Source organism: Poecilia latipinna, unplaced genomic scaffold (genome assembly GCF_001443285.1).
Source record: "Poecilia latipinna isolate Pla-1442-1.1 unplaced genomic scaffold, P_latipinna-1.0 Scaffold1308, whole genome shotgun sequence".
Classification (NCBI taxonomy): domain Eukaryota; kingdom Metazoa; phylum Chordata; class Actinopteri; order Cyprinodontiformes; family Poeciliidae; genus Poecilia; species Poecilia latipinna.
The window spans coordinates 101,401-115,654 of record NW_015113924.1 but is presented as its reverse complement, the minus strand read 5'-3'; the positions used below and the strand labels follow the sequence as shown (position 1 = coordinate 115,654).

Sequence of the window (14,254 nt, the reverse complement as noted above, 5' to 3'; positions counted from 1 at the left end):
TGAACTAAGGAGCAGATTTAGAAATACACCGAAAGCTACAGAATTTGGTAAAAACTGTGAGCTTTGCTGAAGTAATTAAAGACAGAAGTTCAAATCCATGCTGAGAGTGGAACTCCTTCAATCAGTGCTCCTCCGCAGCTCTGATTGGCTCAGCAATGTAACGTGATCCTCTGCAGCAAGTGATGGCAAAACGGGGCGTCATCACGACTTTACACAAGTGTCTTTACCTCTGCGGCAGAGGCTCCGCCGAACCCCTGAGACCGACTCATCGAACCTCTGGGGTTTGATTGAACCCAGGTTAAGAACCACTGATCTAGACAGATTACACAACACAGAAAAAAAACACTTTAAAAGGGTCCATTTTGTTTTTTATAGATTTTTTAATAGGATTGTACCGTTATTTCAAAAAATTTAAAACAAATGCTAAATCACTTTTGAGTTGTTTTGATGTATAGAGAATCCAGGGTACATTTTGTATCTTAAAGCTGTTGAAAATGTCATTCAGTAACTTTAGTTTTTAAGTCAAAATCAGCTAAATTGCTAATTCTAGCTTAAGATACTAATTTCAGTTTTGGTTCATTTTTAGCTACCTATAATCTACTCTATAGAAAACGATTGAAACAGCAATAATCTGAATCTATTTCTTCCCTTTTCTGAAATGACTTGAGCGATAAAACCATTTCTGTGACCAGCAACCTCAGAGCCAGGAGGCCCAGAGTGTCACGATCTGTGTTTGTGTGTTTATTTTTGAGTTTTTCTGTTTAGTTCTGTTCCCTGTGAGTCTCTGTCCTGTCCTCCCCGTTTGTCTCCCAGGTGTGTCTCGTCCCCTTGATTACCCCGTGTGTATTTAAGTCCACCTGTAGTCTCCGTCTCTTGTCAGATCCTCGTCGTTGTTAGCGTCATTCCTCATTCTTCGTGTCCTACGTCAGTTCGCAGTTTCCTCAGTAGAACTGTATAGTCCTGAGGTTTCATGTGTCAGTCTTTGTCAGTCGCTACCGGTATTAGCTGTGTGCTAACGTGCTGCCTGTCCTGGACTGTGAGATCTTCATTAAATTCATCATCTTCTCCACACCTGGGTTCTCTGCGTCATCTCCTCACCACCACCAACCATACCGCTTCATGACACAGAGCCCCCGAGTGATTGTCAGCAAGCTGTGATTGTGCATGGTCAGTGCATTAATGCTCGTGTGTTTGCCTTCACACATGGGCAAACCTAAGTGTGTTTCCAGTGGGAGCAGCTGACACGTAGCCACTGGAAGCCCATGAATTATCCACAGAGCTTTCAGCACGGCGGCTTTGCAGCGAGTTCTGGCAAACAGTTTTGAGCCGAATTCAAAGCAAATTGGAGCCGAGGTTAAGTGATGCGACACAGACGAGTCAGACAAAGACACGAAATAAAGAATTTCAAATGTATGACCATTGCTGTGCTCTTCTAGAAGAAGAAGAAAAAAATCAGGCAACGAGCAGGCTGTTGAGACTCCTTATTAGAGACATCTGAAATAACATCACAAATCAAAGCTGTTCTACGACAACAAAGACGCAGCACAGATTTAAAGCCGAGTCATTTTTTACACGTTCTAGTCCGTCTATATTCTCTCATTAAATCACCCTTTGGGCCCAATACACAGAATTGACGTTGGATAAAAATCTACACCCTGAAGCATAATTTAACACGTGCACGTTTAACATCTTTACTTATCAGAACAACCATTTCAACTATGTTAAACAAATTAACAGTTGAGCATTAATTTGAAAATGAACAAGGTACAATGTTTACTGACCTAAAATATAAACAGGCGTTGCTGATCAAAGTTCACCTGTCGAAAGAATCAAACAGGAAATGCTTATATTTTGAAGGATCTTCAGAGTCTCTGTTGTTGAAGAAAACTCCTGTTAGAAATGACGCATAAATGGTCAACACATTTTCTTTATAGTGGAATGTAAGTGGTTCAGGAATATGTTAGATTCTTAATTTAAGTCAGAGGATTTGCACAAGATGTCAAAGATATATTTTTTTGTTGTTGTATTTTCTTAGTTATTAGTTATTAGATACTCGGTTTTGTTTGAGAAACACACCGGTGGTCGTTATCATGACGCTACAGAAAAGACTGAAAGATTATGATTTGTTATTAGCGACACAGTCCACAAATATCCTTGGCAAACAAATCAAACTCACCCTTTAACATAAGAACATACGACTCTCTGGGTCAGAGCTCCAGTGTGCTGTTTACTCAATGGCAGCACTAATTAAAAAAAAGAGACTTACTGCTGTTAACTCTTTCTACTAGAAAACACTGAAAATCCATCACAGGATCCCGATACATGCTGCAGGTGTTACCACAAACATCTGTCATTTAGGCTATGGCAACTCTGAGTTTTGTGACTGGAGTCATAAATCTAACACTTTAGTCCACATGCGTCAAACTCAAGGCCCGGTGGCCAAATGTGGCCCGCTGTAGCTTTTTATGTGGCCCTCCAGACTCCAAATTGCATCAATAAGTGCCTCCAGTTTTTCACAACTCTGCAAAATTTACAAAAAATCAACAACACCCCACACTTCTTCTGATTTTACTGCAATTCTTTTCTCAAAATTGAACAAAAACATTGGTTTTAAGTGACTGCTGCCTCAGCCTTGCTTGATATCAGGTTGTAGTCCGTGACCAATACAGCGATTTATAAAATGTCACATTTAGCCTCATACATTAGTGCAGTGGTTTCCAAACATTTTCTGGGCCCCCCCTATGGATTACAAATAGCTGTCTGGTTGAACGACGTGTGTTGGGGAGGGGGGGCGTCGACTTCTTTTGGGGGCAAAATTAATGTACGTAGCTGGACATAGACAACAACATCGGTAGCCTACAGGCTACTTGTTAAGCTTAAGGTGATGTATTGATATCAGCTCGTCATCATTTGGCTAACCTTACCTGCATCCAGCAGCTTTACTCAACTCAGTCGGTTAGTTTGGAGGGAAAAACTGTGAAAAGTTCTTTGCGTTTTGCAGGTTTGCTGCCATGATTCTAACACAAACCTACGTAGCTCCGCCCAGCAGCAGCAGGTCTCCTTCACTGCCGCAGAGGCGTAAACCCAGCGCGAGCGTCGTAGCGCTCATGTTGCGTTTAAAGGCGGCTCGGAAAAACAGGTCACCACATGTTAACAACGGATTAAACAGTTTTAACTGCTGATAAAAATGACAGAGGACACAAATATGGGAAGTGTGGAAGCCTCTACTGTATCAAATTGACATAGGAATAACAGAGAGTTGGCCATTCTAAGGTAAAAACCCAGCGCAGACATCGTTCATGTTTTTTTGTTTATTTTTTCATCCAGACGGCTTCCCCCGCCCCCCATGCAATGTCACGGCGCTCCCCCCAGGGGGCGCGCCCCACAGTTTGGGAACCTCTGCTCTATACAATAGTAGATTTCATTTGTTCTCCCACATACTGTCTATTCATTCACTTGCCCTTAATTAGAAAACACACTTTAATTTGCATGTATTTCTGTAACTAAAGCCTGATTGAAAGTAGGGAATCCATCACCAACATCTGATGTTGTGTTTGGCTAAAAAGCCATAAGATCCAAAAAGTAACGCTTCATAAAACTCATTCTAAGTAAGACAGCTATAGGCGAGTTACGACTCCATAAGTCTGGCAATTTAATTGCAGGTTTAAGAGACAAAGACACCTTCAAAGTTAAATGGTGGAACCTCCCACACCAACCCGTAAAGGTTCCTCTACTAATCTACTCCGTCGCTGTGATGATGACCTACTTCTGTAAATAAAAAGGTCAAGATTAGCCAATATGAACACGTAATACTGAATTCAGCTTTCTAAAGGGTTCCTTTTAATGTCCAGGGTGGGAGACTGTTCCTGCAGTTCAGCTCTACGGTGTGAAGATGAACTCAGAGTATCCATTAGCAAATAGCAGACACATGATATCTGACCAAACAGATCCTCTGCAGAGAGCACAGCTGAAGGACAATGGAAAGAGACAGAGGGGTGGGGAGAGAAATAACAGGGTGGATAGGCAGGAGATGAATCAGCCTTTAGTGAGTTTCCACTTAAATTTATCACAGTCGACTGAGGAAGAAGGCACCTATCAATAACCTCTCACTTCTGCTTTCCTCTAAACACCATTTTGTACCCCTCACTTTGAAAAGGAAAGAAAAGAGAAACTCATCTTAACATTTGACGCTGCACATATCTATCTAAATAAACTCCCACTTAACTATCCACATGTGTTGATCCAGATACAAGTACGTGAGTCGACTGACCCCCTGCCAAAACGACATGCCGCGCTAAATTCTTATCAGGAGATTGTTTACATTCTTCAAACATACGAGTGGAGCGGTTTTAAAGGAAGCTGCTGCGTGGTCTGGAACTACTCCTGTATCTATTGTTCACTTGATTTTACATGTTAGTTGGATTACTAATAAGCCAATAAAGATAGTAAGATAATAACTGTCAATATATGTCTAATTTATCTCATAAATACACAGGCAACAGCATAATTTTGTCAAAAGGTGGTCAAAGCACTCCTTAAGCTCGAGTTGTTTGCTTCACCTTTAAATCTGACAATGACGAGTCATTTTCCTTAAGAACAGGAAAACTGTCCGTCATATGACAGTGAGGATGGACAGCTCATGTCAGCACTTTGGTTCTATTTTAAACCAAGCTGGACTTTGCAGGAAAAAGGGAATGGAGACACTTAGTCACTCACTGTCAGAAAATGTGACTGCAGTGGATTTTTCACTGGATGTCACAACACATGGATGGATTTTACATTTCTGACACAATTCAAGCTTGCACACCAACACACAATGAAGAAATGTTTACAGTTTACAATTTTAACACTGCCATGATAATATTTAAAAACACATTTGCCCATTGTATTTTTGAGCCAAATTTATTTTAAAGAATCTGAAAGTCAATATAGCGGTGTCAATGCTGGTCGAAATCTAAGGTGGTCCTATTTTACTTTTCCTTAAAGAGCATTGAATACACTTCCTGTTAGTGTTTTCACAAATAGTATAAGAATAACCGTTGCTAGGGCAGAATTATGCATTTTGAATAGGAGGGAATTAACAGCAATAGAAGCCTATGACCTAGCAGCTAGCACTTAGCTAGTCAGAACAAGCTACGAACTAGCAGTTGGCTAGTCAGAACAAGCTACGAACTAGCAGTTGGCTAGTCAGAACAAGCTACGAACTAGTGGCTAGCAGTTGGCTAGTCAGAACAAGCTACGAACTAGCGGCTAGCAGTTGGCTAGTCAGAACAAGCTACGAACTAGAGGTTAGCAGTTGGCTAGTCAGAACAAGCTACGAACTAGCGGCTAGCAGTTAGATAGTCGGAGCACAAGTATTTTAAAAATGGTGGAGGCTTTGACGTTGTTGCTTTTGTTAACATGTTTGCAATAAATATTGTGATGTTCTCCAATCATGTTTTGATTATTCTTGCTTATTGATTTGCCGAAGGTTTTTCCAGGGATTCTTTAACTTGAAATAGCTGAAGAAAAGCTATAACTGAGAACTGTCCCAGACATATATGATTACATTTTTTCATAAGCTTAATATTAGACCCTGTTTCCACTGATAATATTTCTGATAACTCTTTTCAACATTGTTCTAATGAACATTAATTTAAAACGTGGTTGCTCTGAAACATCCCCCTGATGGTTACAAACTGATTCATGATTGAACCTTAACAAGCAGCTGCAGACAGTGTCATTTTGTAACTGAAAGAGTAGGATGTGATGCAAGCAAAAAGGCTAAAGTACAAAACGGGAAAGAGGAACAATTTCCAGCACCATCCTCGTAACAGCGACAGTGTAGATGTAGAAACTCGGAGAGCAGATCACTTTTAATATGCAATATCTAAAGTGCTTCTGGGACCAAATACTTTCACAGGCTTAAGAAATGCATTGATAATAATACCATAATGTGGCTTTTCATTGGATCTAAATAGTCTGCGCCACATGTATGATGTTCTCCCACACATCCTCTTTCTGCCAGGTGTGGATTAGCGTGGGTCTAAATCTGCATGGCTTCTGAAAGCCAATTCTCTCTTCTCCCTAAAGAACCCAGAACCCCTCACGTACCTACAAAACAGATGTCCAAACCAGATGTTTTGCACTGAGGCAACAGTTTAGACCTGCTCAGTTTGTTTTGATGTTCTCCAAAAGCAGAGTAATGCAGCTACAGTTTCCCTCAGAAACACTCCAAGGCTGCTACATTTGCCTAGGAGTGACATTTTTTTTTGAGCCTAATTAATAATCGCGTTTTTTTATTTTTTGTTGCTCCGTTCTAACGACTAAATTGAAAAAGTCATAACTCCAAGATTAAACAGTCGCAGTCACCACTCAAGCCAACAGAGCAGTTGTTTCCTCATATTGCATTTCCTCAAACCGACTCTATCAAGATCATAAAACAAACACTAAAAACAAACAGGGGCTGATTATGTTTTATTCAAGAGCAGTCCGGCAGCTATTTTTAAAATAAAAAGCCGAGGAAACGGCGCTGAATGGCAGTAGGAGTGACGGCGAATGGCAGCTCCTCTCCTCTCTCCATTAGCCTGTGCAGAACCAGCCGAGCGAGCGTTGCCAACAAGCAGGCACTATGATTTCGGTATGTTACATTCACTTTGGGCAACGTGTTGACTTCAAATCATCAAAGTGCTCAGCAGCAGCCGAGTGAAATTGCCGTTCGGTGCAAAACTCAAAATTGATCGTTCAGAGTATAATGGCTCAGAGACACTGAAAACCACATTGTTAAAGAAAAATCTCACATAATTTAGTAAGAAGTGACATACAATTGTGTGGTGTGCATTTGTATTCATCCACCCTGAGTCAATAGCTGACTGTCACCACAGACTGAAAGTATTTTAGGTCTTTAACAGGCACTTCAAGGAACTGAAATGTTCAAGTATTTCCATAGATTTTCAACTGTATTTGGGTCAGAAGTTTGGGTCGTACACTTAATATTCTCCGTGTCATTTCATGTGGACGGCCATGTCTCGATGATGCTCTGCAAGATGTTTTGATAGCAATGTTTTTTTTTATTTCCCGCTTCACAGTTATGTGCTAGCTTTCCTCAGCCTGTTAAAAATTCAGAGAAACACAATTCAGTTTGTAGCTGTAACATGAGCTAAATAAACACACTATTTACACAAAACCCTTCTGAAGATAGTTCACTCACTGAAAACCTCAACCTATTGTTTTTCTGGCTAGGCTAAGCTAGCAGGCTTGAATTTTTCTGTTCAAATTAAGCATTAAAAAACATGAGACGAGCTAGTATCTTCTCGAAAACAAAGCACCAAACTTGGAAAGGCATGTAAATGGAAAAACATAGAAAGACTAAAACATTACAAAGAGCAAAACACAGTAAAACAATAAAAAGCAACTTTCTGTTTGTTCTGTTCCCCGAGAGCGAGGATAAAGATCCGTATTTGCATATTCTCACTCAGCAACACAGCAAAACGCAGAAAGAAACTTGCCAGAGGTCCAAAAAAATGGTTTAATTATAAATGACTGAATTAAGAAAAAGACGCCTTAATTCTCTCAGCTGCCTATTCAGCCGTGTGCGCCAACGGAGATAAAAAAAAATAAAAAATGTGCTGCTGTCTGTGTCTAAAGCCTTTCTCATTTCACATCTTTATTCCTTCAAGAATTGTTTGTTTTTTTTTTTAACCGTCTATTCATTTTACATTATTAACCACTGATAAAAATAGCGCTTCGTTAATTACACCAACCAAAGGTTTAGTGTTAGATATTGGCTAAAATGTGAGTCTTCCACACCGAGGAAACCTGGTTCTGGTTCATGATCCAACCGATAAGCTGAAAAGTTGAAAAGCAGACACAGTTTCACAATGTTGGCCAACGAGTGCTGTTGCTGACAACAAAAGGGTGCAATGGTTTCACAGGCCTGCTTTACACAAGCTGCTGTCTTTCATAAACCTTTCGCTGGAACAGTGTTGCCACCTGACTTGCACATTTGCCCTAAAAAAGGGGAAGTTCAGCGACACAAAAGCAACTAACGCATGTGCAAGTCATGCAGCCGCTTTAGCTAAATTTGTTTCTTTTAACAGGAGAAATTAGTTGCTTCAGGCAAAATCACTTTGCCCAGGTGGAACTTGCTTAACTTACCCAGTATAGGCTGCATTTGAAGTAGCAAGCCTAGTCTTTTGATTCGCAAGTCAAACATGTTGGTTAGGTGGGGATAAACATGAGGAAGGAAAAGGGGATTTTTGTGACACATGAAGTCCTGTCACGTCTTTGAGTGTGAATTTTTATAAGTGCAGGGAACATAGAGCCCTTTTTATAAGTTCTTTGCTCTGATATTTGAGTTACATCAATTCTCTAGCAGTGCAGCTACATCTCTGCCTTTTTGTGCTTCACAAATAGACTGAAGGTTTCATAAATATCAAATCTCTCTTCACTACAGAATTAGCAGGTTCAGTTTAGGTTACTCAGCGTATTTTAGATTTTGAACAAGCGGCACACAATTGCGGTCCATTAGCAGTGGACTGCTGACAATTATCTCCAAACTAAATGTTGGTGGCTAGCTAATGGTTAGCCAGCCACGATATTGCGACGTTTTTGTTTATTTCCACCAAAACCAGTACCCAAAATGCTTCCATATAAAAAGCTTATCGAAAGTTTTTGCAGTTGAATATTCACTCTCAGGCTGACGGCGTCTTTTATTCGTCGTGTTCAACATCCAAACGGACAAGAACTACTTCCTGTCTTCCTTCAAACTTCAGTCTCAAACGCAGACACAAGAAATCAGCATCGCTTTGATGAAAAATAACGCTACAAAACAAACCCAAAGCTCTTCAGCTCGGCATCGGAGAAGCCTGTAGCATGCTATCGTCAGCTAAAGGCTGCTATTTCTAATTAAACCTCTGGGGAACGTCTTGTGGCCAGCGCCAGGGCTGTCGGAGAGTCACAGACACTTTCTCAGCCCTGCAAATCAAGGATAAGAGCCTTTTACAAGTAATGAACCAGAGGCCCCACTTTTTAAACCCTTGTAAAGCCAGCAAGCTGGAGCATTTTCACTTTAATGAGAGGAAGCGATTGAACTGCTGGGTCACGCCGTTGCTTTTTCAGTTTTCGGATTAGATTTCAGGTGTGGGAAGAACGCTGCGACACGGCCTCAGCCGGTGTCTACCGGTAGAAGAAGGAAACACTGAATGCCACAACTGAATAGCTATGATATTATACCATTCTGGTGTTTGCTAAACAAGCATATAAGGTGGTTCAGGGCGATGTGGCTTAAAAATAAAATCAAATTTTTTTCATATGAGATACCATTTCTGATTTTAATTTACTTTTTTTTCCCCCCTTCTTTTCTAAAAAAAAAAAAAAGAAATTAGAAATGACACAAAGTATTGAAAAAGTGGCTTTTGTTTCAATGACCCCTTCAGGAGATGTACAGTGGAGTTTTAGGGACAGATTGCAAGAATTTGTCTTTGATTATGAGGATACTGTCACAACATAAGCAGGATAAAAATGAAATTTTACCAGTGGAATGTCTTAGAATTACAAGAAAAAGTTGTTTTGATGAAAAAAAAAAGCTTGAATAATATTTTTTTTGTTATTTTTCATGTTGGTGTTTTCATAAAATTATTCTCCAAATATTATGACTTTATTCAGCTGGACTCTTTTGTATTATTTCGACTTCATTATCATTTGACTTTATTCTCTTTTTGCTATGACTGTACTCCTGTAGCATCATGACTTTATTTTTGATTTCTGAAACAAGAATCTTAGCCTGACCCTTATATTTATTTCATTGTAATGCCGAGTTGACCTGAAATGAAAACCCAAATAAATAGAAGCCGTAAAAACAAGATAGTGGCATCACTCTGAACTGGAGTGATGTCAGCAGTTCAGAGTGCATTGGTGGAAAAACAAAGTCCAGATTTTCCAAAAATGAAATCTTCAAAAACCAAAATTTTGATTCATTAATAAAATCAATAGTCGGCATGTTTTTACACATCAACGCTTTCGCTGTAAATTTAAATCTGGAATGACGTAGTGAAAAGAGAAGAGCTCTTTTACCTAATAGTAATGTTAAAGCTGCTTTTCTGCTTCCACACACTCATAAAGGCTCGCTTGTCTTATTCAGCGCATCTTTGGGGACAGCTGGCGTGCACGGCGGGAAAGGAGGCAGCCTTCATTTACCAAAAACCAAGCCAAAATGTCACCGTATGACTGCCGGCAAGTGCCTCCCTTACCTTGCCAAAGTTCCTGACATCGAAAAGGTCAAAGGCGTCGAACAGTTCGCTCTTCTTCATTCCAAATGAGTCGCTGCACGCCACCAGGAACGTCCGGATATTCTTCAGGCACAGGAACTGCATTTAGAGGACAAAAAAAAAAAAAAAGAAAAAGAAAAACCGGTTAATCGCTGTGTGGCTCCCAATCAACAAAGGAGCTGCGTGGCATTAATAAATGATCCAGTCCATTATTATTCTATTATATCTCACTTTCTTCTCTAAGGGGCATTCGCATGTGGTGGAGCTGCTCTGCTAGTTTAGCCTGTGAGCTTCAATGTGACTGTCTAATTAGACAATGTAAAAACACGGTGCCTCTGAAAGCTCTTGGGTTAGTGTTTACAGCGAACATGAGAGCATTTTGTTTTATTAGAATAATAAAACAAAATGTCATACGAAGGCACTGCAGTGCTGTGGTTCCATAAGAACAAGTCTAAATACATTCAAATGTTTGACGCTTAACCCCGATTTCAAGTTTTAAAGCATAAAACAATGGATCCAAATGAGCTTGATCTGTGTCTGTCATTAGAAATATTTCTAATGTTAAGAATGTTAAGTTCTCAAAATTCTCCTCAGTAAAAACGCTTGTGAAAATAAAAATCTGTTCTTGCAAATACTAGAAATACAAACATCTGACACTGATTGCAAAAGGTGAAACCCTAACCCTACGAAATCCAACATTTCCTGTTTTCAATCTGATTGGAGGTCTTACAAGGGTATTATTGTTCCGTTTCATTAAAAGGTAGCCAGATTTTTGAGGAAGAGACTGTAAATGTTTTATAATCAAACACAAAAGGACAGAACTTACAAAAGCTGGAGCTCAGAATCGACTGAGCTGATTCACTTTCAAGGCTTTTATTGCTTTGAGCTAAAAGCAATAAAAAACAATGCTGTGTCTACATACACGCACTAAGCTGTTAACATCTAAATAATGTCCACCTATAACATAAAGAGGGCAACTCGGCGAAGATGCCGAGTTGCCCTCTAAACGCAGAAACCTTGACTCTAAACGCAGCCGAGGGCTGGCCACGTTAACCCAGAAGCATCAGCACTAAAGCCAAGCGCACACAAGGGCCTAAATCCATGCTCTCTGAGCTCGTTCACATTCTTCAGAGCTGCAGCCGGGGTTAACAGGAATGTAGCAACAGTGTGCAGTTGGCCAACGCGCCGCACGTCTGCGACTTCCCGTAAAATAAAGGCCAGAAGCGCGCCTCTGCTGATAGACTGGTTTGAGGAGAATCGTGTTTTTTTTTTTTTTTTGCTCCACTTCGCTGCCTCTGCTGGATCGCCTTTGACGGATGACTTCATCCTTGGGTGTAACCGACCAACAATGTGTTTGTGGCGTTTTCCCCTCTCTGCTCGACGTCTCCCCGTTTTAAACTGTGTGCTCTAATAAAACGGAGTATTGTGGGGAGCAAAGGAGAGAGGATGTCACTGTTAAGTCTTACAGCTTATCAGCTGCGGTTCAATGGCTGTGGCTCTGTGGGGAGCAGTTCATTCTTCTGGCTCTTCACTGTACCTAGAAGACATCTGAATAATAGAAAGGACTCGCAATTTTTGGCCACATCGTGCTGTTTAAATGCAGATATTAGTTTAATTTAGTATCTTATTAAAGGTGGAAGCAGTTCAGCTCCAAATTAGGTGCTTCAAAAATGACATTAGGGACTACTTTCAGAGTCCAAGGGGTTTTTAGAGAGTCGCACTGGAGGAAATATCCCCTCACCTCCTAAGCAGCTCCAGTTTTTTCTGTTCCTGCGCCGTCACAACAATCCGGAGAGATCTCAGCCCGTATCAACTTTTTTTAGACATAATTTCTCTCACTAGGAACTCTCCAATTAGCTTCCTTCTGATGACAGTTCCTCGGGATTGTTCTTTAGCAAGAAAAAAAGAGAGAGAGAGAGAGAGAAAAGAAAAAAAAAGGTCTTCCAGGAAATAGATTTTATTGCCAATTTCCTGTTTCTCAAGCGAAAGCTCACGCTGAGGTGTCCATATTTAGAGAACTGATTAGGTTTGACTGTTTAGGAGGAAAATAAGTCAGCAAGTGTCAAATCAGGAAGCAGCCACGCCTATTTTATTATACACTGGAGCAGAATTTATTTCTTTTGGGGCGGTTGACTTTTTCATGACAAATGTAAAATACCTCCCAAAAACAATTGAACTGCGGTTTAGCAGACGGATGGGAACCCCCTGCACCCCTCTTGAGACACCAAATAAGCGTGAATCAGCAAACAAAAAGTCAAGCGGATATCATTGAATGTTTAGACTTGTAAACATCACTCGCTTTTATCAGACAAGCACATCTTGCCTGCCCGGAGCCTCCGGAGTGTCCCAAAGGACGCCGGTGTATTATCTGAGGGAAGCAGCTTCTCGGAGCGCAACAAATATGAAAGACGGCGTGTCATCTGCACCGAGCAAAAGACTGAAGACTGGGGGAGATCGCATTAAAAAGGGATGTTGCAGAGCGTGAGGCAAACCTCTAACTGTTCCACATGCAGCTTTTCTTTGACGTGAGGGACTCTCTGGGGCTCACCAGCTGAACGGCTGAGTGGGTAGTGTGGACAAGCAGGGGCGCCGTCAGTACGAACCAAATCTGTCTGAAGTAGAATCTAATGCTGAAGGGATTTTTTGATTTCACTTTTTTTGTTCTTGGATAAACATTCATATACACAGCTGAAACCAGAAGTTTATACCGAATAAAAAGACACATGGACTTTTATTTTCTCGCCATCTGCAGTTAAATCAGACTAAACATCTCTTGTTTTAGGTCAGTAAAGATGACCGAACTTATTTCGTCTTGCAAAATCCCACAATAATAAGAGGGAGAATATCTCAAACATTGTTCTTCCTTTTCCGAGATCTGAAGTCTTGTAGATCATTTTCTATGAAACTGGTTGACAGCGGGCACTTTTGCAAAAACAAAAGAACAATAAATAACAGTAACAGACATTATTTTAAAAGAAAATGATAATAATAAAATAGTGGAGGTGAAGATTAAGGAAGTTTCCCCTCTAATAGCTAGAATCTGAAAATGCTAAACGTACAGTGGAAACCATCTTGGCACTATATGGTGCATGTCAAGTAGCATTGCGTCAAAGTATTTCAGCTTCCCAAGCTGCATTTTCTTTTGAATATTTTAGAAAAACATTTGCGAAAAAACAAGAAACTCACAACGTTACATCCAGTAGGTGAATCTGAAAATACTGAACTGCAAATAGACGGTGGTGCACGGGAATTTCTTTATGCTAGTGCTATGTTTAGCAGTAGCATTAATAATGTTTGAAATGTGTGTATGAATACTTTATAGTATTTTTACTCAAGGTTATCACAGCATGAGAATCTCACAGCAGTCCACGTTTATTAAGATAAGATCAATAACTGAGTTACTAATGTGAGGACTATAAAAACCTGATAACGATTTTAGTGAAGTCATAAAGGCAAAACAATGGGGAACTTTTCCATTTTAGGAACGAACGTCTTTAACACTGTGTTGTGAACAGAAACAGAACCTCATCCAAAGCGAATAAACCCGTTTTTGTCTTCCGATGCAACCAGCCTTGCCACAAGGAGGATCAGAAGATTTGGATTTTATTTAGATAATAGCTTTAGCGTCCCAGTTGGAGTCTGCAGAACACATACTGAGATGTACCCAATGAGAAGGAAGGGACCGCTTATGAAAGAACAACGTGTGCAGGAACCCCCGCACCCGCAAAAGAAATCTCACCTGCAGCACATTTCATTTTCAAACCCAACCACGCGCGATAAGAGAACAGTCCGGTAAGCCGAGCTATCTCGCCCGCTTGCGTTGGCTACGAGGCCGTGCTCTGTTTCTATAATATCCATAATAAGCATCCCAGTTTCTGCTTATGTATTCTTTGACACAAGTCAAAGCTCCATAGCAACAAGCTGGGAGCTTTCATGGCCCCAGTGTGTGTTGCAGGGCATAATGAAATCCCGTCCTCTCGCGGATATGCGCTTGTGAAAGACAGCAA

General features: G+C 40.5%; 1 protein-coding gene and 1 long non-coding RNA gene across 4 annotated transcripts in view; one reads left to right on the top strand and one right to left on the bottom strand.

Annotated features, from left to right (window-relative positions):
* LOC106961518 (uncharacterized) overlaps nucleotides 1-10,537 on the top strand; it is a 20,336-nt gene extending 9,799 nt beyond the window's left edge. Inside the window, exons 2-3 of the long non-coding RNA XR_001427786.1 lie at nucleotides 1,797-1,798; nucleotides 10,525-10,537. This is a non-coding gene — a long non-coding RNA (uncharacterized LOC106961518). The remainder of the gene's footprint in view (nucleotides 1-1,796; nucleotides 1,799-10,524) is intronic.
* Nucleotides 1-14,254, bottom strand: part of vav3 (vav guanine nucleotide exchange factor 3) — a 111,100-nt gene that overhangs the window by 81,623 nt on the left and 15,223 nt on the right. For all 3 annotated transcript variants that reach the window (XM_015055292.1, XM_015055293.1, XM_015055294.1), the window contains exon 2: nucleotides 10,230-10,346. In XM_015055292.1, the coding sequence (XP_014910778.1) occupies nucleotides 10,230-10,346 (117 nt within the window). The remainder of the gene's footprint in view (nucleotides 1-10,229; nucleotides 10,347-14,254) is intronic.